We start from the raw sequence: 26,722 nt of genomic DNA on the forward strand, positions 1-26,722 counted from the left end.
TAAAATTGCCACATGGCAATGCAATCCAAGGCAGGACAGATATAAATATATGAATACGTAAAGAGCAGCACAGATTGGATATTTCTGCACTTTCTTCTTCCTCAATAGTGAATAATAGGTGGAGAAAATCATCCATCCTTTTGTCCGAATCCCTGCAGGCTGATGATGATAGGCGGGATATTTCCAAATCTCTCACAGCTACTTTTTCCTATTAACCTCCGCCCATGCGGGGAGCAGGGTGGAGGCCGGCCAGCTGCACTCTTCAGCCTCGTTTGTTTTTCTTTATGTCCTTCATGAAATTTTAAAAAGAACAACAAGGTCAGAAAGTTTGCTTTCTCTCTGCTGTTGCTGCACACGGTGAAGCTCACGCTTCCCGAGCAGCTCTTTGGTCTTTGGATCCAGATTGAAATGAAGCTAAATGAAATGAAACCATAAATCCACCTGAAGCTCCACCCTGCCGGCCAAAACCAGCCGTTTTTGGAAGGACACGGCGGCTGCACGGCTTCGCTGCTGATGAGTCAGACTTTTTTTCCCTGGAATACAGCAAGTTCAACTTTTATTTGTCCCACAGTGAGTAATTATTTCCGCAAAGACGTGACTGAAAAGAGCAGGAACGCTACAAGAAGGAGGCGGCATCATCACAGGACAACCTGCTGCTGTCTCTAGAAGTGGTTTCATGACTGTTCAACAGCTTCATGAAATGTTCAGTAAACAAACCCGAGACTGTATCTGAGGACTTTTGATTCAAGATTTATTTTTTCACTCCAACAATCAATTGCTGTTTATCTTTTTTTTCAGAAGACAACATAAAATAAACTCATTTTTAGCCTCCTATCAGCTCACAAAACAAGCAGGTGTCGTGAGGAGACACTAACATCCAGGGCTGAAAAACTGAAGCCAACATGGACTCAACAAAAACGTGCAGTTCTTCCATGGGCCACTTGAGGGTGGCTACAAAAGCGAGCCGGTTCCCATACACCTCTGTGTTGTATCGATACAACATAACCAAGAAAGAGCCCATATTGCCCACATAAAACTGGAGAATCCACTTATCTGGAGACCAGGAAGTTGTATTCTGTGGCTACCTTTCAGGACCGATAACTACGCGTCACTCTTTTTTACATTTAGGAAACTAAAACAGGTTCATCTTTCTAGTCTCCAGTTACTGAGCAGTAACAGCGTGCTCATATCATCTGCTATGACGCCACGTTTCCTTTTTGATAACGATGTGTGAGCATGAGTGGGATGGAGGCTTGAGTCTGAGGACAGCTGCCTGTCTCCCTGTCAGACATTCTGTCTCTCAGCATGACGGGCACAAACTGATGGAACATTCTGTCATCGACGGTTCCCTCTGTCGGGACCGCCCGCCGAGCGCAGCACAAAGACCCACGGCCCTTCCTGCCAAGGTGGACATAATAGCGGCCGGATCGGTCGATGTCAATATTGATCCTCACAGCGGCTCAAAGACAGACGGCGTTTATCTGCGTGGAATCACACAGGATCCTTTCTGACTGTACACCAGAGCACTTCCTGAAACGTCCATAGAAAGTCCTCATCAGGAGGCCTTTGTGTCACTTCTATCACTTTGAGTCACAACTTCAAGTCAAAAGCAACAAAACTACTTGGAGCTCTGTGCTTTTATTTTGAAAGTAGTTTTTTTCCTTGTCTAGAGATCTGTGTCTTTTTAAACATATGGTCCTTTTTAATGTCGTAGAAGACCATGTGTGATGATGTGTTGAACTACAGGAGATAATTTTCATTCCATTACTGTACACTACAGAAAACCACATGCATTCATCAAACATAGCAGGAAACTACAACACATCAGTAGCCTTTGATAAGAAACTAACCGAAGAAACCGGGCAGTGTGTGTGTGTGTGTGTGTGTGTGTGTGTGCGTACGCACACCTGGGAGGGCGTGAGCGAGAAAGAGGTCATGTGCTCGTTGTTTGTTAGCGGCAGGAATTAAATGTACGGTACGGAGTTAAACAACAAAGCTGCAGCTCAGCAAGGAAGACCGAGAGCTCTGGGTCTGCACGGAACCTCTGCTGTTGTGTGACAGGGTTAACCACGAGCATCATCGCTCGTCCCTGGAGCTGCACACGGCTCTTTGCTCTCCAGTTTCCAGATAATTAGCGTCTACTCGATAAAAAAGTTGTTGCCGTAGCAACAGGTGATAGATGGAGCAGTAACATATTTAACCAACACTTATTTTACTGTATGCATGCGTGGATGCACTCCCCCAGTCAAGGTGGACCGCCCTGACTATAAAGCGCTGCTGAAAACCCTGAAACACACAGAGGCCGATGGTCCTCTGGGAGTCCGGCGTTACTTCAAACAGACTCTGACCTTGTGCTTGTTGTATAACCTCCCGCTTTCCTTCCAGGTTCCTTCTCTCTGAACCCTCTCCCCTCTCTGCTCTGTGTCCCATTTCCCCCTCCACCTCATGCCATCATGTTTTTCTTCCTCCTCATAAATGAAACAGGACTTTAGTTAAATGGAGGATAATCAGTGATGTAGCCTGAGGTCAGACGGGTCGTACAGAATGTGCCAGACAGATAAAATGTCTTCATCAAATGCTGCTGACGGCTTCAAAGAGCGGTGCTGATGCAATCCAGATCATTAACAGACCTGAGAGAGACGGAGAGCCTGAGGTGAGCTTTGTCTGGTACATACAGAAAAAGTTCTTCCAGTTTTATAAGGTGATGACTCTATCGGTGTTTTCACGCTTCTGTGGTCATGTGATGCAGGTATGAATGGGTTAATGCTAACTTCCTGGTTGGACTACACTAAAAATCAGCATTCCTGCTGTGCATGTGAAATCTGCACATCAGGGTGGGACTCATCGTCATGGTAGCTAAGAAGATGATAGACAAACGACAACTGCAATTCTTAAGATGGCCACTTGAGGGTGTGGGGTCGACTGTACAGCAGGATCACAGTCTGAAGCTCTACTTCTTTGCCTGAATGTAGATTAATCAGGCATAAGGTTGAGATAGCGATGGATGGAGCTTAAAGAACTTAAAGGTAGGGTAGGAGATTTTGAAAACTCAGTGAGAGTCAGCCAGATTTTGAAAGTAAACACACGCCCCTTTCTCTCGGAGCTCACCCCGAAGCCACGCCTCCCAACCAGTCTGTGACTTCGGCCATCATGCACGTACCTCTCTGGTGAGTGCAGAGCAGGAAGAGAGTGACAACCAGCCAATACTCCGCGCAGGGTCCACCCGGAGGATTGGCTGATGTTTTTAGTGTTTTATAGCTTCCACAGATGATTCATATTCTTCGTTTTAAAGCGAAACTGCCGAACTAATCGGTTGCTATCGGATTGTAAAGAGAAGTTACACTAATTTAACAAAAAGTGCATCAGACTGAAATCTCCTCCCCGACCTTTAACCAAACAGAAAAACGAGTCAGGTCAGAAATGAACCAAAACATCCGCTAAAAACTGGCAAAACTTGTAATTCTACTAATCCTATATTCATTTTTCCAACATGTTGTGTTATTGAGTTTATTGTCTTGGCGTCATAGTGAGATTTCAAACGCTGTTTAATTGTCAGTAAACTAAGTCAGAAAAACAAGTGGAGGCAAACTGCTTCTCATTCTGCTGGAAGACGTCCTGACCCGCCGCGCTCCAGGTTAACTGGCTGTGTGAAGGACCTTGCTCAAGGGTATGTCAGCAGTTTTAATTAATGTGGCGCAGAGCTGCTGTCCGAGCCTCAGACTAATAACCTTCTTGTCACAATCATTTCATCTCTCACAATAGACACTTGATGCCTCATTAGCCGAGTATTTCAGCCTTTTTATGTGTGTGTGCGTTTTGTAAGTGATCAAACACCAAGACGGTAATTATCTGCCAGAACTCACTTTTTCTTGTGATGATGGGAGTTTATTTGTGGCACCACAACATTGACTGAATATCAGCGAACTCGGATTCCTCTGTAAAACTTTTAAAAAGGGTCAGATGGTTCTGGAGTTTGACCAGGAAGCAGACTCAGAGCTGTGGCTCATTGAGTGGGCGACTTAATTCTAAAAGTAAACGTTTTAATATTTTTAAATTGGAGCAGTAGTTGAATAATGACAACATGGTGATGCTAATGTTAGCATTAACTGTGCTCTATAGGTTCTCTCTACTGTAATAATCTCCTTAGTTTTAGTGGTTCTCTGTCACTCACGTTAACCCTATAACAGACTGGTAGAGTTTTAACCAGTCAGTGGGTTGCTTGTGTGTCTGTGTGTAACTGTGATGAAGAAAACAGTGTAAAGACTGTAATACTGTAAGAGAGGGGTGATGGCAGGTAAAACTATTACAAAGAAAATAACCTCAAAAATCATCGACTGTGTAAGAGTCCAGGTAAACTGAGATAATAGTGAAACTGGAAACAGCTACTTGGTTTGGTTCATTAGCCTGCTGTCGTTTAACCAAGCTAATGCTAGATGCTACATTTTGTATTAGCTAATTATCTCAGTTTGAGCCATCCATCCATCCATCATGCATTAACCCGCTTTGTCCTGCAGTGCAGGGTCACGGGGGGGTGGAGCCTATCCCATCTAACTATGGGTGAGAGGCGGGGTGCACCCTGGACGGGTCACCGGTCCATCGCAGGGCAACAGAGACAGACAACCATTCACACTCACACTCACACCTACGGGTACTTTACAGTCACCAATTGACCCGGAGAGAACCCACGCAGGCCCAGGGAGAACTGCAAACACCCCACAGAGAGGCCCCAGTCAGAATCGAACCAGTTTGAACCATAGAATCAAATTAACACATTCAGCCCGATCGATGAGTCAATTACTAATCCAGTGAGCAAACACATAGGACAGTATCTCCTGTTAGCTTTGCTAATTCACAACTAGCTAATCAACCAAGCTAAGGCTGAATTCCACACGTCAGTGCTAGTCACAGGAGAAGCATTTTTTTTTCCCTTGTTGACCTGCTGATCGATCAGAACACAGTTAATCAATGGCGCCGCCCACCACAGTCTTTACAGGCTGTGCGGGCTTTTTATGGAGGCCTACAGTAGTTAATTAAGGAAAATTCACATTTATATGCACACGGTCCTCCCACAAGGCTCATTACTCCCCCTTCATCCTGGTAAATCTGCAGGCAGCTGTGAATTATGGGCCGCCCATGTGCACCCTCACTGCCAGGTCCGTCCCATCTGATCCGGCTGATCAGAAATTCGGATAAAAACCCTCAGATCTCTGCACAGCCGGGTCGTACTGTGCGGACAGTCTGCTGCGAGGATGACATCACATCAGTGCATTTCTTCCAGTTTATTTCTGGAAGTATGAAAGGTGTGAGAGCAAACAGAGCTGCCAGTGTTTGGATAGCAGCTAAAGCAGGACGCCTTCCACACATGAATACTGATGCAGAGGGGGTCCAGGCTGTGTGGGCACCTGAAATATGTCAGCGTATGTTTGGACCAGCAGGAAGCAGGACGCTCAGATCCAGGTCCTCCTCCTGTATATTCACTCTCATCACTTCTTTCACTGGATGTTTTCACAGATTTTTCCCTCGCCGCTGAGCTGCGGCTCGTCCTGTCGTCTCAGTATGTTTCTGTGTTTTAATCCCTTCATGTTGTGTAATTATGCAGTTTGTTGGATGCCTTGCTCAAAGCTAATTTTCCCATTAGGGGCTATAAAATCTTGAAGTTTGGTTTTATTAGTCATCCCCCGAGTGCCGAATGAACCTGCCTCAAATATAATTAGCATCTTCAGCTTCACGGATCCAAACAGCACCGCGGTCACCCCCCCCCCCCCCACTCGCCCCTCCATTTCCCTCCACACAATGGAGGACACGTGGAAGCAAGCGGCTGAAGGTGTGGAGTCGACCTTTCCTCACTCTCCGGGCTCTTTCTTCCGTCCCTCTGTCTGTTGACCTTTCAGTAAAGGCTGCTGGAGATACTGAGGTTTAATTGTCCCCAATAAGAGCCAGTAAGTCTGATCTCATCAACAGGACGGGCTTTAACGCCGCCGGCAGCCGATTCTGCATTCAGTGGCAAAAGCGAGCTGTTCAGATGCAGCCTGGGACTAATTCAGGGGGGACGAGGCTGGACGTGAATGAAGAAGAACCGAAGGAGCTGAGAGCCCAGAGGCTCTTCTAATCCTTTACACCTGTTCTCCCACTTTTCTGTCACCTGAATTTCAGAAAGACTCATACTTATACTGTCATACACTTCCAGCCGTTAGAATGAGACATCACATGTTCAAATGTATCTATCTATACGTGAAAAACTGTTTCACTTTTTACAGTGCTGCATGAGAGCGCTGGCAGACATTTCACATTTTAAATGATTCATTTTTGGTAAAAACATGCTTTACTCCCACAATTACCAGTGTTGAAATGATGAAATCAGAGGCAGGCAAATTTGAAAATATCATAAAAAGTATTCAGTGGTTAGAAAGTGTGTGTAACTTTATGATGTTTTCTTCAGGATCAATGGGATCAATGGGGAGGCAGCTGTGTAAACACCCAGCAGCAGGCAGTGACAGCATCATCACACACCTGTATTATCATGGTGATATAACAGACTAACAGCCAGCGGAAAAATAAGAATATTATCATTTTCACTTTAAAGTATCAGTCATCCTCCTCCTCCTCCTCATCATCTCTTTGTTCCTCTCCACCCCGCCCCCTTTCTTCGCTGAGAGTAAAGCTTATCAATGCTGCTCGGAGGACGGCGGGCTGCAATCAGAGGGAAAATTACTGCTCTTTCTCCTGTCAGCGTCACCAACAATCCTCAGCACACCCAGGGATCTTTATCTAGTCAGTGTCCCAGTGCTGCACAAGTGAGCCGCTGTCTGCTCAGAGAAAATGGGCTGCTACTGTAGCGTCTCTCTGTCTGCAAAATACTTGTAATTGCACAGGTTTGTGGGAGGAAAGCAGTCGGACGTGAAGAATTCAAAGACATTTTGGGAAAACGGTGCCTCCTGGAAGTCGATAAAGATTGACTGCTGATGATTTTATCTTCAGAAAGAGATTTGATGCTCATAAGATGTGAAGGGAAGCCAGCGATCCATCCATAAAGCTCCTGACGGTGTTTCTATATCTTATCTTTCAGGCTTTGCATTAACACTGTCACAATGTCAGAGCTTCACTACATGATGACTGCAAAATTACTGTAAATTTATTATCTACAGGTTTTTTTGAAGAATTTTTTGAAGTTCAAATCGATGTTTCATTAGGGCCCGAGCACGAAACGTGCAGGAGCCCTGTTGTAACTGAAGGAATTATTATTATTAGTATGATTATCCGCCGACTCGCAGCGGCCCCCTGGACGACCTCAAAAAGTCACCAAGCTGTCCCCAAAATTGTCCCCCGTGGCAAAAATTTGCCGTGGGCATGGCCGTATGGCTCTGCAGCGCCCCCAAGAATGAAATCTGGGTCCCGGTTTGACCTGCTCGTGCCGGTAATGGGGGACAGAGGACGTTAGACCATAGGGGAGGCGGCGGCTGCGACTCCCACTGGAAACGTGGAGAGTGCGAGATAGATAGAAATAGATAGAAATAGATTCTATTCTATTTGTTGCAAATGCTTTGATAATTTTAACAGTTAGCCACACATGTGCTAGCTAGCGCTATCATGTGAGAATGCCAACAGGAATCTAAAGCATTGGAAAATATGTAAGAGGCTGTTTTGATTTACCCTAACCATTTTAATGGCTAAACACAGACTGTAGTGAGGCCAAAACATCTGGATCGCCCCCCTGGTGGCTGGCTACAGTATAGATATATTTCATTAAGATTAAGATTAAGATTAACTTTATTAATCTCTGTGGGGAAATTAAGTAAATTAGACTGGTTCAAACATGGCGTCTCTTTCCTCCTGTAAGTCAGATGTTATGTCCTCACGCTGCATTGTCCTTCTGTATATATAAGTAATGGCAGGAAATGAAGTACAGTGGAACGTCCATGGCAGGCGCACAGCAACGACGACATGTGTGTGTAATCCAAACTTGTGTGAGACACAAAGCGATGATTACATTCAGGAGTGTGAGGAGTCAATTTCCCGCTCTCTCCAGTAAAGCGCTGTTTATTAGGGAGGAGTGCATTGAATAAGTGAATGAGGCGGAGACGTCAGCCAGTGCAGAGAAATATAATAATCTGCTTCCAGGACACCTTAAACAGCCTCACCTGGAGGTTAATGGAAAACAACAGTGTGTGTGAGGCTGACTGAAGACTCTCCAGCTGCCACTGCGCCGCATCACTGTGTCCCATAAAGCAGCACAACAACAAGCAGCACAGCTCTTTATGTGACAGGCCGGATTTAACTCACAGGCTGTGTGTGTGTGTGTGTGTGAGCCATAAAGAGGCTCCTCTCTCAGATTAAACATCTCGGCAGCTCTGAGGTTATCTTGCTGCTTGTACAGCTGGTTATATCACAGTGTGGGTCATCGTAAGGCTGCCAGAAACCTTCATATAAGCTCTGACCTGCTGAACGAGGACTTGGTCTGGAACCCACGGACTCACCTCTGATTCCTCTCATTGATCTGGTTTTGGTTTCCAGCATCACTGTGTTTTTGTTTTGTGCAGCCTCCTGCCTGAAGAAGCACGCAGAGCATCAGCTGCTGAGACATCTCATCCATCCAGGGATGGAGCCACGCTCTCCACTTGTGCTTTCAGCTATTATGAGAATGTGTGTCAACTCGAGAGCTCCACGCTCGACAAACGCCTCCTCAAAAAACACATTAGTGCGGGTCAACAGCTGGGAGCACTGCTCTGAAGCACACACACACGCACACAGACAGACACACACTGAGGACAGTCAGGTAATTAACAGGGTCAGGGAAAGCTGCTGTTTGTCTTATGTTCTCTGTCGGTAAAGGAGATAATCCAGGATGTTCACTAGATTTCACTAGACTAGCTTTTCAAAATAAAGACTGTGAGATTAGAAAGTTTCAGATGATGTGTCTTCAAATAAAGATGGCCGCCACCGGCCCTTCCAAACAACGCAACCTTCAGTGTAGGGCTGGGCGATATTGCCTCTTTTAGGATTGAGACAGGAAGTTGCTGCTCAGTGTAAAAAAAAAGTTCCTGTATGGTCTTAAGCTGTGACCTTCTGACACCAAAGATGTAATTAGATTGACATTAAAAAAATTAAAGACAGAACAGGTTAAGACCTTAATCTGAAATATCGTAGTATGAGATTATATAAAAAGACCGCTCTTCTGTGAATTGATTAATTACAGTCTGTGGTAAACCTTTATTGATTTTCCTCGCAGACGTACTTTTCTCAGGGTCAGAGTCTGTGAGCGCTCGAGGTCGTTGAAGTTATTAAAAGTTAATAGAATCACCATCAATTTAAAATAAGGAGTTAAAATGCTCCCAATTAAGACGGCACCTAATTATGAGCTACCACCTTCATCTAAGGCTTTCATTAAGTTGTCAAACACAACGCTGTCCCCCCCACCCCCCCGGGCGCCACCGTCCGTCCTGCACAAACACCACACACAAGAAACCGACCAATGAGGAGGAGGCGGCTCTGTGGGGCTGGATGACATGAGCTCTGCAGCTCCTACAGATGAGGATTAGAGCCACCGTAATAAAAAAAAACATTGAGATTATGATTTAGAATTTAGCGGGTGGATGATGTATGAGCTGCCCGACTGTCCGACTCCTTCAGAACCAGTGATCCAGGCCGCCTGCAGGGAGAAGGAGGAGGAGGAGAGACCACAGCGCTGTTAACAGTTCAGTTCAGCTCTTGATTGTCTGAACCCTGCCTGACCTGGATTCCCACCTGGACCAGGAACACAATAAGTCACAGTGAGTCCTCCCTCAGGAGCCGTCTGCTCCCCACCTCGTCCAAAACATCTTTCTCTGGTCTGTTCTGTTCAGATTGTTCCATCCACAGCTCAGAATACTGATGTGATTGACTTAAATCACCAGAATATAATGTTCCGCCTTGGTGGCAGTGTCCTAATCTACTGGTTAATCCAAGTGTCATTTAAGGGCATGTAACATTACTCATGTTGTCACACCTTTACTCATGCAGAAGTCTGAATAAAAGGGACATGAATAGTCACCATGGGGATGGACTCAGTTTTAGAGCCAGCCCTCAAGTGGAGATTGAAGGAAGTGCAGGTCAAGAACTTTTCTGCTTGTTAAAAGATGGATCATGTGTTAGAAATCCAGCAATCTGGAGACATTTTATCAGGTACACAATGCTTTTGGTCCCACAATTATTAAAAAATACAGTGTGGTTTAAAATGTGACTGTTAGCAGGAAGGTTCTCCTCATGAGCCGGGTCCTGCAAGGTTTATTCCAGTTAAAGGGAGTTGTTCCCGACTCTGTCTGCTTGCTTCAGGCTGTCGGTCTCTGTGAAGCGCTTACAGAGACAATTTTGAGTGTAAAAGGTGCTGTATGAATAAAGCTGAGTTTGAATTGTCTCAAAATGTGTTCAGACAGAAGATGTGGTGCGTATATTTATAGATGTTGATATTTCGTTGGGTTTACATGTTGTGTTTATGCAAACAGATGTTATGGTAGAGGACACAAAGCTGGCATCACTGCTGCCATGCAGACATTAATGAACATGAGGGACCAGCCGCCTCCTGCCAGAGTCCCAGGGGGGAGCAGACTGAGGCCAGTGCTGCAGGACCCACAGAGGAGGGTGGGGGGTCTGACCTTCCCCTCTCCAGTCAAACCACCAGCACTCAGCAGCTCCTCAGAAGCTCCCTGTTTATTCATGTTCGGTGGTTTGTTGACTACAGATTTCAACAGGAAATTTGGCAAGGTCGCAGCCATGAATGTGAAGCGGGAGCTGCTCTCAGAATGAAGTAAAGTTTATTATGTGCGCTCACAACACACTCAGCATTCAAGCCGGCGTTTCCTTCAGACGGGCTCATGACATGGAGGCGGTTCTGGTTTCATTTGTCCAGGCGATGCTCACATTTCTGCCTCCATCCTCAAACCAAAGGCAGAAATATATGCACTCACTATGGTTTGTCTCACAGAGGACTCAAATTAAAAGACGTGAAACAGTTTATTAATTATTAAAACAGTTACTGAGATGTGTCATATCTAATAATTAGCAGAACAACACGAGCTGCTTCAAACTGAGCCCCTCCTAAATGCCACTTCAGAAGGTTTACTCTAATTTTATTTCATATCTTTTCCTTTCTCTATAATCAGCGGGCAGATGCATTAAAACATCAGAACAAGCTGCCTCAGATTTATGGAGAGCTCATATTGAAGTCCTGCCGAGAAACAAACCTCATGTTTTATTCACCGCAGCCACCGTGTGTGTTTGTATGTGCTGTATCCTGCGTCTGAAACTGACTCATCACAGCAGAGAGACTAAAAGAAACACAGGAGGGGCAGGAAGGAATGCTAACAACTGGAGACAAAGGATTCATAGAATCAACTCTTCCTAAAGCGTCAGTGAGCAGAAAACAGCGTCTCATTCATCGATACTTGGCTAGCTTGATGTTATAACATTACAAAGTACCAATCCATGCAACGTAGCGAAGTCACAGCTAGCTGTCTGAATCTTAGCATGCTAACGTCACCCCCCGCAGATTCCAACCTAACTTCTCAGTTGCCATTGACAACGTTGGGACAAAGTGGGATAAACCTGAACCTCTGCTTGTTTCTTAGTAACGTTATCATCAGCAAAATACTGACTGTATCAATCATGATACAAACTGAAGCGTTATGTCCAACAGTCTGAGTTTTAGCCAGTAGTAACTGATGTATCACAACAATGCTAACGTGTATATGAGACTGTGTTACAAATGTAAACATTGCCTAATAGTACACATGAACACATAGCCCATGTGTTCAGGCTATTTGGACGTTTTGTTTTTTGACTTTTTGTCCAACAGGCATGAACATTCTCGCACTTTTCTCTCTTGTTTAAACATTTAGAGTTCAAACCTTCGTAGAAACATATCACAGTATTATAGTATTATAGTTCAGCACACTGCTAGCGATCGAAGATTTATGTAAACCTGGCAAGCTGAACGCATTCTGTACCGAACAGGAGACACGGCACAGAGGAGACTGATTGACAATGGTCTACAGACAATCAGGACACAGAAGACGGTGCAACATGCACAATTGCACTAAAAAAAACAGCGAAACCGAGAGGCCGCAAAAGGTGAACCGCGCTGTAGCGAGGGACCACTGTATTTATCACAATTAAGCATTTTGAGGTCCCTCAAAGTTTAAATGTGTTATCATGTGTTATCAATCTGCAGATCATGAACCTACAATGATGCAAACACTACAACATCATCTGCATACGCTGAAATAATTCAAACACTGCTGACCAAATTAGATGCGTGGGACGAGCAGCATGAAAACAACCTCTGAGCAGCATTTTCTGTGTAGTTTGATGCAGCAGGTCGTTGCTCAGAGAGAAGCAGGAGGGTGACAGCTTTAGAGTGTATTCTTTAGGTCTTAAATGCGCTCCGTGTGGAGAGAACAAATTGTTTTGTGATTGTTTTTTTTTCCAGGACAAAGATGAGTGGCGGAGGAATGCAGCTGTAAATCACAGAGTTATTTTCTGCAGCGGATCATGAGGGGAAATTTCAACGTGGAGCTTCCTTATAAACACAAGCACAACGGTCGTCACGCTTCCTGCAGACACGCTCACACTTCATCTACAGCCAACACACCACAAGTGTACTACTACACAAGTGTACCAGGGACATGGTGTGAGCGTAGATGTGACCTCTGAGCGAATTTTGGATTAATAATCCAGGAAAATCAGACTCAAATATTAATCAGAGACGGGTTCACAGAAACACATTAGCAGCAAGTGAAAAAAGTGCGACTTACTATGGTGAAGTTCATGACCTTCAGGATCCAGATCGTGAGTGCCAGGTTGATGAGGATCAGGATCATCAGCAGCAGGACGAAGAAGTAAAGGCAGCGTTTCCTCCAGCCATATATTCCCACTTTGTACACTTGTGGTTTCTCTGAACTCTGGACATTGTTCCTATGAGTGCACTGTTCCTGGGTCATCTGAGAACAGAGGAGAGAGAGAGGAGGCGGTGAGGAGGCGGCGAGGAGCGGGCAGCACCGACGGCAACAAGTCACGACACTCATTCATCCTGACATCATCTACACCGGCTGTTTTACAGTTCTCTGTGGTTATCTGATGAAATAAAACTTCATTTTCACAAGAAGTCAAGCCTCAAAATGTCAAATTAACAGCAAACGTGAGGAAATGTGTGCAGGCATTCTACAAATAAACAGCTCTGACATTCCATCACAGACATAAATGAAGGCGTCAGAAGAAGCTGAGCTTTGTTTTCCTCAGGTGATAAGAGCAGAGCAGTCAGGAGGAGTGAGGCGAAAGTTTGCACTGTTATTCCAACAGAATAAACCACGAAGCAGCCAGGACTGTTCAGAAAACAAGCTCTCTGTAAAATCTAACAGCAGACGTCATGTTGTTATCCCGAAATAACAATCTAAATTAAATTCATTATCATTAGAAAATGTACCTTGAGATAATTAGATAAATGTGGTCATTAGCACCAGAAATGTCCCCATCGTATCTTCAGATGAGCAGATAAATAATTCAGATAAGAAGATAACGAGTTGTTTTTATGAGAAAATGACCTTTGACAGCCTGAGATGAGACAAAAATAATAAAAGATGCTTCATCCTCCAAAATAACTCACATATAACTTTAGAAATCAATATGTGAGCACGTAGTTGCCTTTATGGATGCAGACTTTGCAAAGTTTAGGCAGATTTTCGAACATGTTTTTCACATTTTATTAAAAGCCTCGTGCGCACACAGCCTGTTGTTTTACAATCGGTGGCTGTGAGCAGCCCTGACATGACGCCAGCAGCATCAAGGTCCGGTCTGAGTCCTGTCTGAGCTCCTGCTTGGTCTTCACCATCTCCTGAGAAAAATATCAGGCTGTTTAGCTGCTAAACGTTCCAGCAGCTCCGCTCAAGGAAAAGCAATAACAGCAATCATTTATTCTAATCTGGCCTTTATGTGTTCAGGCTCTCCGCCTGTGATGGCGCTCTGCGGAGCCGGCGTGGAAAATGACCTCAAGAGGAGCGATGGGACGGACGTTAGCACAATAACATGCCATAAACATTCCTCTCACACACACTGTGTGTGAAGCCGCTGACCGGCCGCTCAGCCCTGGCACCGTTCAGTTAGCGATCGCATTGATTGATTACCCCATAAGTGGTCTATAACTCCATTATCCCCCCTCTGCCCCTCTGATGTGCTGATAGTGGCGATTAATGATGATTCTAATTGTCTGCCTGTGAAGACGGGGAGGCGTTGTTCACTTCAAGCGCCATAATAATGGCCTAATAACTCTGTGGAAAAATACAATTTACTGTCCGCTGCGTTTTGGAGTGCGCGCCTCACGCCGGCAGAGCCAATCGCTTTTGACAACCGCACACATTACCAGCTAACTGAAACAAATGGCACAAGACAGGGGCCCCGGTGAGACGGCGCTGAAAGCTACAGAGGAGGCTCCACCGTGCCAGTCAGCAAAAAAAGAGGAGGAGGAAAATCTCATCGTGTACGGTCGGATTTTCATTTTTGTTTGAAGGCAGATTCAGAGAAATGAGGAGGGATCTGTGTGATGCCTGAGCTGAGAGGGGGAAGAGAAAAATCTCACCACTGACCCCGTTTGTCCATCTCCGGGATAAACAGGTGCACACATGAGCTCATCGGGGCCCCCTACAGGCTGCTTCAACTCCACTCTGTTGTTTGTTTCATCATCTGTACGTAAATCGTGACGAGAAAAAGGCCACAGGTGCAGAAAATCGACAACTTCAGATTCCACAGTTTGGACTGTTTCAATAGAAAATGCTTTAGCTTAGCATACAGAGACACAGCAGCCTAAAACAGAGCTGAAATGTCAGGATCAGAGTTTATGTTCTCAGTGGCACCTCTGTTGTGGGTTATGATAGATCATATTGACACAAATCAGCCTTCCTGCAGGATTCTAGTTGTTTTAGGTGCAGGGCGTGCAGGATTACAAATGTTAGACATCCATTTAGTTTTTCTTCTCACATCTCTGAGATTCAACACGCTGTGTGTCGGGACGTTTTCGATTTCCTGCTCCACGTTTTACTGAGAAGAGGGGGAGGAGGGGGGGACTCATCTGCAGAGAGGAAATGGAAAAACTGTCTGTCGGTCTGTCTGTGCGGTTTCTCATAATCAGAAGCCTCGGTGTAAACAAACGTCAGCCGAGCTGGACCCGGTTCAGGTGACGGCTGATTGGACGGGACAGCGGTTTGTTCTGCAGCAGGTGCTTGCAGAGAACAAAGTGTGATGCAGGACCAGGCTGTGATATTAATCCCAGCTCAGAGGCGGCGGCGTTCTGTGAGGACAATGCCAAAGAGCTGATCAAACAGCCGGGGATACTTTTGGCTGATTGTCATCGTTTCTGAGATAAACACTCCAGCTCAGGGGACTCCTGCTAAACTGTGAGATCACCCGCCGATCCTCCAGGGTGAACATGTGGCTGTAAGACAACAAACTGAACATTCGTGTTGACACCCAGCTGTCCAGAGAAGGACCCTCATGAACACTCCAAATATGATTCAGACAAACTCAACACAAGTCGCACAAGCAGCAACATCAACATCTGAAAGACTATAAATAATGATGAACAAGAGTGAGACCGAAACATCTGGTTCGCCCCCTGGTGGCTGGACATAAACTCTGTAATACTACGATGGCGTTACCAGCAGCAGCTATAAAAATGGATGTTCCAGGTTGTGGAAGACTTCCTGTTTATCATGGTAGGTGTGCTACTCCTGTTGCCTAGCAACCGGCAGTTGGTACTTACATGTAGAACGTTACTCGTCTGACATTAATGTTCACTAAAGTTCGGGGAGCCTGCTGCTAAAAGTACCCTGTAGCTGTTGCCAGCACGCTATGAATCCTGGGAGATACTGGGCCACAAAAGGAGGATCCACCTGATGCACGACATCACAGAGGGTTCGTCCTCCTCTACACACAGTCTGTGGTCGAGTTTGACGGCTGTGAACACCTTTCAAGAACCACTAATAGTTTTCAAAGTTTTGCAGACTGCACTCACATACATATACAGTATATGAGTGTGGATCTTACTCAGCTCTCAAAGTGTTCCACAAATCAAATAAATGTAGTGCAGTAATGAAATATAAGTGCGCTCTACACACACTCTCTCCATCCATGCACACAGAGTACTGATAGCTTTCCAATAAACTCTACAGGCTGACTGAGAAAGCAGAATGGGGCTCGGTTAGAAGCTAAATAATGGCCACTCTCATAAGAGTGGAGGTGTGTGTGTGTGTGTGTGTGTGTGTGTGTTAAGAAAGTGAAGCTGAAGAGGCAGGGAGGAAGAAAATAAGTGGCAAATTGGAGGCAAATCAAATCATTGGCCTTTGAGTCTCGTTCCGACGGTGCCGCTCGTTCAGCCAGCTATTCATTCAGAGAGCCCGAAGAAAACCCGGCGGTCCAAAAACAAAGTCTGTCCCTGATTAGAGGCAGAAATGAGGTTTTACAAAATGTTATTGGTCACTCCTGCTGCCAAATATCCAGGCAGCTCAGCCATTAGGACTTTTATAGACAACATGTGGATCGGTACCAGGGCCCGGCGCCGGTGGCTGCCAATGGAATCGCCATTATTGGAGCTCACACGCCTCCAAAATACACAAAATGGCCGACAGCCAGGGGCAGTTTGTTGGCCACGGCAGCGTGTGGGTAAAGGAAACGGAACGTCACCATGAAGACTACCTGCAGCAGCCAGAGACGCTACAACATGCTAATGGCTCACAATTAATGTTGTTTCGACAATATGATTTTTTACAGTGTTTCTTTGTTTTTATTGTGCCATTACAAGGCGCTCTCAGGCTCCACAGCCACTGAGTGTCCTGTTCCTTCATCCAGGGAGCTCCTCGAGAAATCCTTCTTATTTATTGAAGCTCTAGATCCTCAACAACACAACACAACAACAACAGAGCAGCGCTGAGGCTGAGGCTGCCTCCGAAAACAGCCCCGCTCAGAAGACGACCCGAGACCCACTGGCCTCATAAAACATGCAAAACATATCCAGCTAATGTCTTAATCTTTCAGTAGTGTAATACTACTGCAGATTCAAATGACTTATTAGGATGATAGAACATAATGTTCTGCACAGAACAGACTGGACATATGAGAACTGTGTCACTGGTCCAATGGAGTACCAGCTTATAATCATGACTTCCTGTCAGGTGACCTTCTGGAGCTGTGAGTCAGGCCGACTGAAACGACTGAAGGCAGACTTTCAGGTGGAACTGACGGGACATTCATCTGCACACCTCAGTCTGGGAACCTCTGCTCTAATGGCCTCTCTACACTGTGCGATTTTTATCCACCTTATTAGACCATTGCATGACACACTATGCGGCGTGGATCTGATACGACGTCGACTTTGATGCGTGCAGATTTTTTCATTTACTGAATCACAGGCAATCACAGGTTATGACGTACGTCAACATGCGAGGAGGATCTAGACCAAGAAGAAAAATCCATGACTGAGAATAGGAACAAAACAACCTGCACGTTGAGCTCCAACAGACAGACTATCCTCACAGCAGCACCGTGAAATAAAACTTTACAGCAGAAATAAACATGTTTACAGCCGGTACAAAGGTTTCACTGTGCAGGCTCAGGTGCTGCCAAGATGGCAACAAGATGGCCATTTGTGGCTTTCTGTTTTTTATGGTAAAGGAGAAATAACGTTTCTTACAGGAAAAATGCCTTCCATTTAGTGTTCCAGTACAGCCATTGCTTTAAACAGCTGTGTAATGATTGTGTGGTGTTTGACCCCTAACCTTTGGTCCCTCATTAACACAGAGATCACTTCCTCAGCACGGTCGTGTGTGGTGGCGGCGGCTGAGGCGCGTTCAGCCGATGCTCCTGGACGGCCAAAAGGTCGCAGAATAACCGTAAACAGATTTTAATGAGAGGTCCAACCAGAATCTGACAAACTGCTTCCCCGTGATTAAACATTAAGAAGAGAGAAGAACAGGCGCCGTGTTACTGGATGACACGGCGTGAAGCCGGGCCTGACTGCAGGGCATCATGAATACTTCACCCGCTGAGTAACTTTGGGCTCGCTTTTCTTTTTTGATGTGATACAAATGTAGAAAACGGTTTCCCTCCTCCTCTCTGTTTTAAAGATTTAGCATTCATGGCATTGTTGAGCATATGATTGGGGTAATTTGTCAGTGTCAGATATGCTGAACCAGAAGAGAAGAGTTCCCACCGAGAGGACTCTTAAGGCTCCTGTCGCCGCCATCTTGGCAGCACACGAGTCTGCTTAACTCCCCGTTAATCCCAGTGCAGGTTAGAACCTTTGCAGCAGGCTGTAAACGTGTTTATTAGAACAGGGAGGTGTGTGTGTGTGTGTGTGTGTGTGTGTGCACGCTCTCTGTCTGCTGATGTTTGAAGTTTATGTTTAAAATATCGTCCTCATTCATCTCACAGAACTGTTCAGGTTACAAACAGTCTCTGTTCCATCTGAGTGGCCTTTGTTGTGCTTAATTTCCCCAAACACAGTAATTAAAAGACAAAGCGGTGAAAGAATCAAAGTGTTAATGAAACACAGTTAAACAAAGAAGCCGAATGTCCCCACACGGGAAGCCTTCCTTCAGAGAGCCTGCGCTAATCATGTAAACAAGCACGAGACCCGAAAGACACATTTTTACTGTATAATAAAAAAAAATCAATTAATTAAACCAAAAATATTCTAAATACATCTGACACAAAGAGTGCACGCTGCCAAGCTAGCCTTAGCTTTAGCCTGTGTCTCTCAGCCTGGACGGACGTCCACATCTGTCCTCAGCAGCAGAAGAAGAGGTGAAACATCCATGTGTGCTTCTCCGGCTCCGTGTTTATGGGCCGGGCTCTGGAGCTCAGAGTGGAAACCACAGAAAGGAACAGTTCTATGAAATCATGTGTTTTCCTCACAGAAGAGGAAACACAGCGAGCAGCTGAGGATCTTTGAAAGCTAGCGAGAAGCAGCTAGCATGTCTGTAGAGGACCTTTGCTGTCGCCTCCTAGAACATGCCCATAACGGTCAGTGCCTTCATACAGGATAATGACTGGCTCATGGGCTTATATCATGGGAGATGGATCTGTGTGACCTCTGAGAGTCTTTGATCAGGTCCAGTCTGGTTTTCAGTTTTGGAGCTGGCTTGGAACACCATAAAAAATAAGGAATACACCGAACTTTGCTTCTCTTCGTTCTCACGTCCCTAACTACTCTTGGATGTCACAAATATCCAGCAGTCATGAGGATTTATCTGACAGTCAGTCTGAGCATCCTCCTGTTCAGGCACTACTGTACGAGCATGCAACAGATTTCCACCTAACCAGAATGATATCAGTGTCTGCTAAATTTAGCTGAAAACAAGACCTCAGACACTCCAACCAATCACAACGGATCCCCGTCACACATCTACCTTCTTCTTCGGCTGCTGCTGAGCCTCGGGCGGAACTTCTCCAGCATAATTACAGTAACTTAATCTTTAATGTCACTAAGCTAACATGCTGTCTGTTTGCAGGACTTTATTAAACGCTTTAATCATGAACGGTTTTTAATCTGAGGACGTCAGCACGGTAAAAGCAGAACAAAATAGACCTGAAGAGCGGGGAGGGGAGGAGGTGCTGGCAGGGCTCAGAGGCTGGACCGGCACCCTGCGGTGATGAGGACGTGTCAGGACGCGAGCAGCAGAAAGGGAATCAGGCAGGCGGCGATGAGTAAGAGGAAGAGTTTAGAGAACAGGAAGGAAACAGGAAGTGCTCAGAAATGTGGAGAAGCCCTAATCTCCAACCATTCCTCCTTCTGTTTGTCAGCAGAGGACTCATATAACTCCTCTTTTGACGGGAGGCCGAACATAAACGTAGCCAGGTAGGTTCCTCTTTCTACCCTGAGAACCACAGACCAGAGTTCCTGCAGCTGAAAAGCACCGACTGTTTGGAAAAAACACTCGGAACCAAGGATGACGATCAGACTTTCACCTGATTATCACGGTCTGTCAAACAGCTTCTGGCCAAATCCACTGATTAGTAAACTGATCGCTCGACTTTGTATGAAATCCTGCTTCGATGCAGAGATGATTGTGCATGTTAGAGCATTAAAAACCAACATGTCAGCGAAGCAGGATGAAGGAAACACCCGGCTAACATGAGCGCGTCGTCCTGACTTGTGAATGCTGAGAAAAGCCAGATGTTAGTGGGATTTTTTCTAAATCTAATGCTAAAGTGAAAGTAGGGACGTAAACACCAAACCTTAGGCTTCTATAACTAACTCCTGCTGTACACGATTATTTTGCCACACATCCGTCCAGTGCTGCAGGATAAATGTTAACGTTACATATAATGAATCCGTCCAGAGAAACCCAGCTGCTGAGAGTGAGGCTGAGGTGTGTGTGAAGGTGTTTGTGTTGGAGTGAGAGAAGAAGAAGAAGAAGAAGAAGAGCCCTCTGAGATCAGAGCGAGCCCAGTGACAGGTCAGCGCCGTGCTGCTCGCCCCTTCATCCCAGCAGAGACACTGATGCTAAATTGCCTGTCTCTGTTCCCTGCTCTCTCTCCCTCCTGACACCCCCCCCCCCCTCACTGTGAGAGGCTAACATCTTAATCATAATTGTGTCATGAACCATAAACAGTCACACGCCTGCTGTGGAAGCGGCCTGGAGGGGAGCATGGGTGCAGAATAATAACAACAATAAGTTTATTTGCAGCGCTTCGGCTGAACTTTTCACGGCTTGTTTACATGCTGTCACCGAGGAGCCCGGGCCGGAACCTCCAGAGGGCGCCGCTTTGTTCCTAAACTTTCTCATTAGTCTCACAGGTGCCTTTTCAATCACGGCCCCCGAAAAACACATTTCACAGCACAGTGTCTGGATATTTCTTTCACTGTTCACTGCAACACGCTGTTCACTATGGAAACAGCACAATCATGAGAGAGTCAGACACGTGTGTGTGCAGAATAATGTGAGTCCATCATGGCTTTCTGCTCGCTTCCTTTCTCTGATAAATGTGTCATTTTGGTACCTGATGAGACTATTTGGGTGTTGGTGCAACTCTTTTTTTCTCCAACAAGTCTGAGAGGTGTTTCAAGGTTCTACCTGTGAGTTTCAGCATGCACGTCAAAGAGACTTTTCTACTTGAAGCGATTCTATTCAGTGCAGAAGATCTCAGGAGAGGCTGAGAGTGAGTCAGAGACAGAAGACGTGATTGCTGAACTAATGTTGGCCTGTTAATCCATCCCCAGGAGTGACGGCGGAGCAAAATAAAAGCCTCATCTGAAGCGGTTTCACTCTCACTCCAGCCTGTGGAAATAAGACAACACAGAGACGGAGAGCGCCGGCTATGATTTATCGCCTGGATGTATGAGCTCTTTGGTGGAACACCTGAAGAACAACGCCTAATGAGACGAGCTGCATAAAATGGAAGCGTCTCAGAGGGCTTCACGGCCTGTTCAAAATACAACAACCAAACGCATTAGGCTCTTCATTTGTAACTCCATTGAAATACAGCTCCTCCAGGATGGACAGACAAACCAGAGCACAGGAGCAGAGGTTAAACTACAGTGCTGAAAATAAAGAGCCAAAGACACAAGTATAAACAAACCTACAAGACCCAGAGACAGCTGTGGACAGCCGAGGACAGCCGTGGACGTGTAGGTCATCAGACGTTACCTTCTGCAGCCATTTTCAGCTGCTAACATGTCACGTCCGCAGCACAGATACACCCACGGTGGTCGTTTCCAAGGCTTCAGAACATCGACCTCCTGTGACGTTTTCCTGGACAGATCACAGAGCAGTCACACCTCCACACAGCCTCTCTCCTTTCAACCGCCGGTCTGGTTTCCGGCAGGCACAGCTGGGGCCCCGGCTCGCGCCACATGGGGTCTTATAGTCCTCTTCACATCAGTGCAGTGCTTGAATGTGGCTGAAAGTGCTTTCTGACGTCGCTGCAGGGCCACTGCAAGTCAGATTAAAGTCCTGTGGATGGTCTCCAGCAGAGAAGTGGCCGGTTTAGAGCCTCAGTCTCAGTGTTTTCTTGGTATTACACAGGAATTGACTGTGATCCAGAAAATATCAGACACCTTCTACTGGCTTAGCTGCCCATCCGTTCGCAGGCTCTCTCTCTGCCTGTTGGAGGAATCCGTGGGGGATTTTTCAGAAGGAGCTTGTGGGTTTTTTTGTGGCTCAACCAGATGGCACACGACTCCTCTCTCCAAACCCTCAGTAAATAAATATTAATCTCACAGCCAAGAGCAGCTTCCTGGAAACAGATCTCTGGAAGCATGACTGTGCTGTTTGCTGTAGGATTGCACATGTCTTTTGAGCTCAGCAGGGGTCTCTACCAGCCGACAACAGCTCCTCTGGCTGAGAATCAGGGTTCAGCGTCAATAATCCAGCAGGGAGGCAAATATTTGCTAATGAAGGCCTTTTGTCGTCACTGTAACAAGAGCATGGAGACAGCTACTCTCTGCACTCACAGCTGATTCTGCAGTGTGTTCCCGTCATCAACACTTAAAAAAAAAAACATTTCTATTTAAAACTGCAAAAAAATCAGTTCTTCTTTCTTAGCAAGAAGCAGGAAGCCATGATGTGAGCAGCAGTCACATGACCAACCTTCAGAGAGTATCTGTCTGATCTGATTTCTGAGTTATTCTGCACATGATGGCGTGTCTGTTTGTGTAGAGGACCAATGAGAACACACTGACTGATCATGTGACAGACACAAAGAGGAGCAGTACTGTGGGTGTAGCTTCTCCTCTAGCTGCCTACAATCAGTAACCATGGCAACAAAGAAAGCTTTAAATAATTACAGGCTGACAGTTCCCGATTCAGAAAACATGCTGCAGAGGTGAATGTTGGTCAAAGTATTGACCCGGCCACGTGGACGGATCGCTGTCCGAGCACGCTGCATTTATTTTTCAAGAGGTTTCGGAGTGACGGCAGAGCCGAGACAACCTGCTGAAGAAGGACCAGACGCACAGTGAAGTGATGAAATATGGAATGAAGTCAGATACAGCCGGCTCTCCACATGGTCACCATTTTCGGCTACCGTCGTGGCGAGTCTGCGCCCCCGTGAATGCACATGGACACAGCCGGAGAAATATGCACACATGTTGACTTGTGAAGAACCTTTTTCCTGGTGAGGACGGGCTGGTAGCTGGTGAATCGGATCTTTCTGTTCTTTTCATCCGGCGTTATCGAGTCTAACGTTAACGAGTCGACGCATTTATCTGATGGAATCCTTCCTGTCGGGACGTTTCTTTTCACAGTAAACCTCTCCTCTGCATTCTCGTCCTGCGGCCCGTCAAAGTTTCGAGCTGACTGATGGCCGTTTTGACTTCTCTGCACTTCAAAGATGGCTTCCGGTAAACATCTGTGCGGTATTTACTGCACGCCGCGCTCCTCCACGCCTTCATCATTATTATAGGTGCTCAGCGGCAGTTGTCCGTCTTCGCTGATGCGCGCTGAGCGCTCATTTGTATGCACAATGCCGCTTTGTTTGGGAGTCTGGGACTATTTAGAACAACAATTTTTATGGTAAGTGCCAATCGGTCATGCTGTACTCTCTCTCAGGGACGTGACGGAGGTAAGAAAGAGACGGCAGACACGGGGGGAGAGAGAGAAGAATGGGAGACAAAAGTGGAGAAGACAGAGGGATAAACACAGAGAGAGGCTGAGACGACTCACAGGAACTTTCAAACAAAAGGATGGAGAGAGAGAGAGCGGGGGAGATCAGGGAGAGAAAGAGGCTGAGTGACCTTATCTCTTAAGAATCAACAGAAAATATGACGAGGAAACATTTTGAGCCTCCATAATTCACTGCCACAGTAACCTCTGGTGACATTTAAAGCAGACCTGACATCCGATCAGAAGTTTCAGCATCTTTACACTGCATCCGTCACGGTGTGAAGGACGCGGACTTTGTCCACGGCTGGAACATCAAGGATCCACGAGGCTCCACGTGAACTGTGACACCACGTAGTGAATGTGAGTGTCTGCACAGCTGAGCGCTGAGCTGCAGTGTGTGTCTGCAAAGTTTGTGTTCAGAGGGAGAATGAAATATGCAAATGTTCAAAGAAGAGTAAACAGCACTGAGGGAGGAGGAACGTGTGTGACAGCATGAATTATACAACTACAAACTGTACAAACACGCAAAGTACGAGTTCATCTTCAGACCATCTCATGCACGGCAGCTTTCCTTCGCCCCACTTCAGCTGCTCCGTAGTTCATGTATCTATTCAAACAGATTACAGGACAAAGAGTTTGAATCACAGTTTGCCTCTGAAGCTGCTTTAATAAGCACACCGCACTCCTGACATGTTACAGACGTCACCCTGAACACAACAAGCAAGCAAGAGCGCACCGTGTTACCACCGCCTGAGCCGGTCTGCAGCAGCACTAATGTTACTAACTGTAATCCTATGACCTGTTCTACGTCAGCCATACGTCGCTGTAGCTGACAGGTGGAGTCAGCCTGCAGCTAGCTCTAAGGTGGAGGTCTGTAGCCCGTTATTCTCTGAGTGGATGTTACAGAGAAACCAACGAGGATCCTGTCTGAGGAACCAAAGAAATCAAAGGACGAGGACAAGTGAGTGAGTAACACAGATAAGAATGTGTGTGTGTGCAGTCAGTGACGGGGCTGCTCCGTCACAGCTTCTTTAATGTTTGTCTGTTAGTGGAGCTCCTCAGTTTATGTTGATAAGTTTTCCGGGGTGTGTTTCCACGCCACGCCACGCCGCTTCCATCAGTGTGTAAATAAACACACACGTGTTCACAGAGGGAGGTTCCTACTGCAAGTACTCTTTCCATCTGTTGCCTTAAACCCGACCTGAAACAGAATATCTCTCACCCAACATGTTTCAGTGTTGCCTCCTGCTGCGTGGCACGTGTTAACACACAACCTCAGACACACACTGATGTGTGTGCAGCTGATTCTTCTAAAAACATGAACAAGCTGCAGAAGCTCCTGGTCACACAGTCCACACGTCCTCGTCCACACCGCCTCCACCACACTGCAGCATGTGAGCATCAGGTTTTTCTTCTGCTGTTTCCCCAGATCGTGTTTCCCCGTTGAGCTGCTCCGCACAGCGTTTACAGTGTTATGTTCACTTAACACAATCCCATCAGTTTAAAACCTGCAGGAAGCCACGGATCAGATGCTCCATACGCAGAAAGCAGAGACGACAGACAGCTCCTCAAACCGCACGCACTCCTCTGCTTTTAATTGGCAGAAAAACATAACAAACACTTTGCCAATTAACACAGAACTGGAGATCCCTCATCGTGTTAACCGGCTGTAATCGGCCTCAAAGCCGTGTAAGCAGGAAATCAAAGTCAGGAAGCTAGTTAAAGATTTCCCAACAAAAACACGACAACCTGCTGACGCTTCACATCGCTCAGAGCTCTGCTGCTCTTTTGTTTTCATCTCAACCAATAAACAACAAAACTTCACTTTTTTAAGTGGTGAAGGATCAAGTTTCCCGTGTCCAAACACTGCAGATCATCAATTATTTAAAAGATCATCAACAGCGAGAGCAGGAGGGAGAGCGCCTGTCTGTGTTCTACACCAGTCTTTCATGCTCGTTCAAATAAAAATGGACTCTCAGAAGCAGGAAGCTTGTGATCTGAGTGGTCAGCACCTGCAAGGGTGAACGCAGCATCACGCCATGGCGTGTTAATAACGTGACTTTTAATGACAAGCAGCATGAGGCAACTACACGTTTTAAACCGTTTCACCTGCATTAACTCCGACATGAGGCTACCTCCATGTTAATGATGTGTGGGCCGACATCACCGGACACGTCACTCGAGCCACATCCTCCATCTTTATATGGAGTCGATGCTTTGCCCTAAAGAGATGCTACACGTTTGATCACTTTTCAGCCTTCAGCTGGGAGTCTTTGTTTTTCTGTGTTAAAACTGAATTTAGATTTTCAGAAATCCATGATTGCAATCAGAGAACTCATCAGCCAGGTAATAAAAAAGCTATCTGAAGAAAATGAAGCGGATGAAGTCGCTTGTACGAATCAGGAAACGCACTCAGATCAGAGTCTGAGTTTTAATGCTGTCTGCGTTGTTTGAAATGACCAACAGAGTTTAATTATATTTGTCTCTTTCAGTCCGAGGAAAGGTGTAATGATGTGAAAAAGATGACATGCTCTGTCGGATCACCAAAGTAAGTAAATAGGAAGTTTCCCGGGTAACTGACCCGGCGGACGCCGCGCTGCGCTTTGATCCAGGGCAGTAATGGATGAAGCCTGCAGGTGGCTGCACAGACGCAGCTCATTAGACAGAAACAACACGCATCAATGAGACTTTACATTTCACTTTCTGCTGTGGAAGGTTTGGGTGCTACATATTTACCCGGCGACGAAGAGGCCACAGACAGCAGAGGGTGGGGTGGGGGGGGGGGGGGGGTCATCATTTCCATGGAAATGACTTTGCGCTGCGGTGCCAAGTGGATGTGGGAAGAGGTTTGGCTCGACACCGCTCGATTCCTGCTCCCAAGTCTAATCCTCAAATTATCACTCACTCAGCAAATCCCCACTGCTTCTGTCTCCTCTTCAACCCCACGTCTCCTCATCCTCATTTGCCTCTCATTTTCCTCTCCAGCCCCCCCCCATGGCTCTATCTATCCATCAGTCCGCAGGAGGGAGGAGACAGTAACAGAAACATCTGAGGAATTATTCCTCAGGAGGGCTGACAAACCCGTCTGATGAGGGAAAGAT

The 26,722-nt window shown here is 46.1% G+C and overlaps 1 protein-coding gene across 1 annotated transcript in view; it reads right to left on the reverse strand.

Moving 5' to 3' along the window:
- sgcd (sarcoglycan, delta (dystrophin-associated glycoprotein)) overlaps positions 1-26,722 on the reverse strand; it is a 90,289-nt gene that overhangs the window by 58,665 nt on the left and 4,902 nt on the right. Inside the window, exon 2 of the mRNA XM_028420993.1 lies at positions 12,786-12,971. Within this exon, the coding sequence (XP_028276794.1) occupies positions 12,786-12,971 (186 nt within the window). The remainder of the gene's footprint in view (positions 1-12,785; positions 12,972-26,722) is intronic.

Source organism: Parambassis ranga, chromosome 14 (assembly GCF_900634625.1).
Source record: "Parambassis ranga chromosome 14, fParRan2.1, whole genome shotgun sequence".
In the NCBI taxonomy this organism is placed as follows: Eukaryota; Metazoa; Chordata; class Actinopteri; family Ambassidae; genus Parambassis; species Parambassis ranga.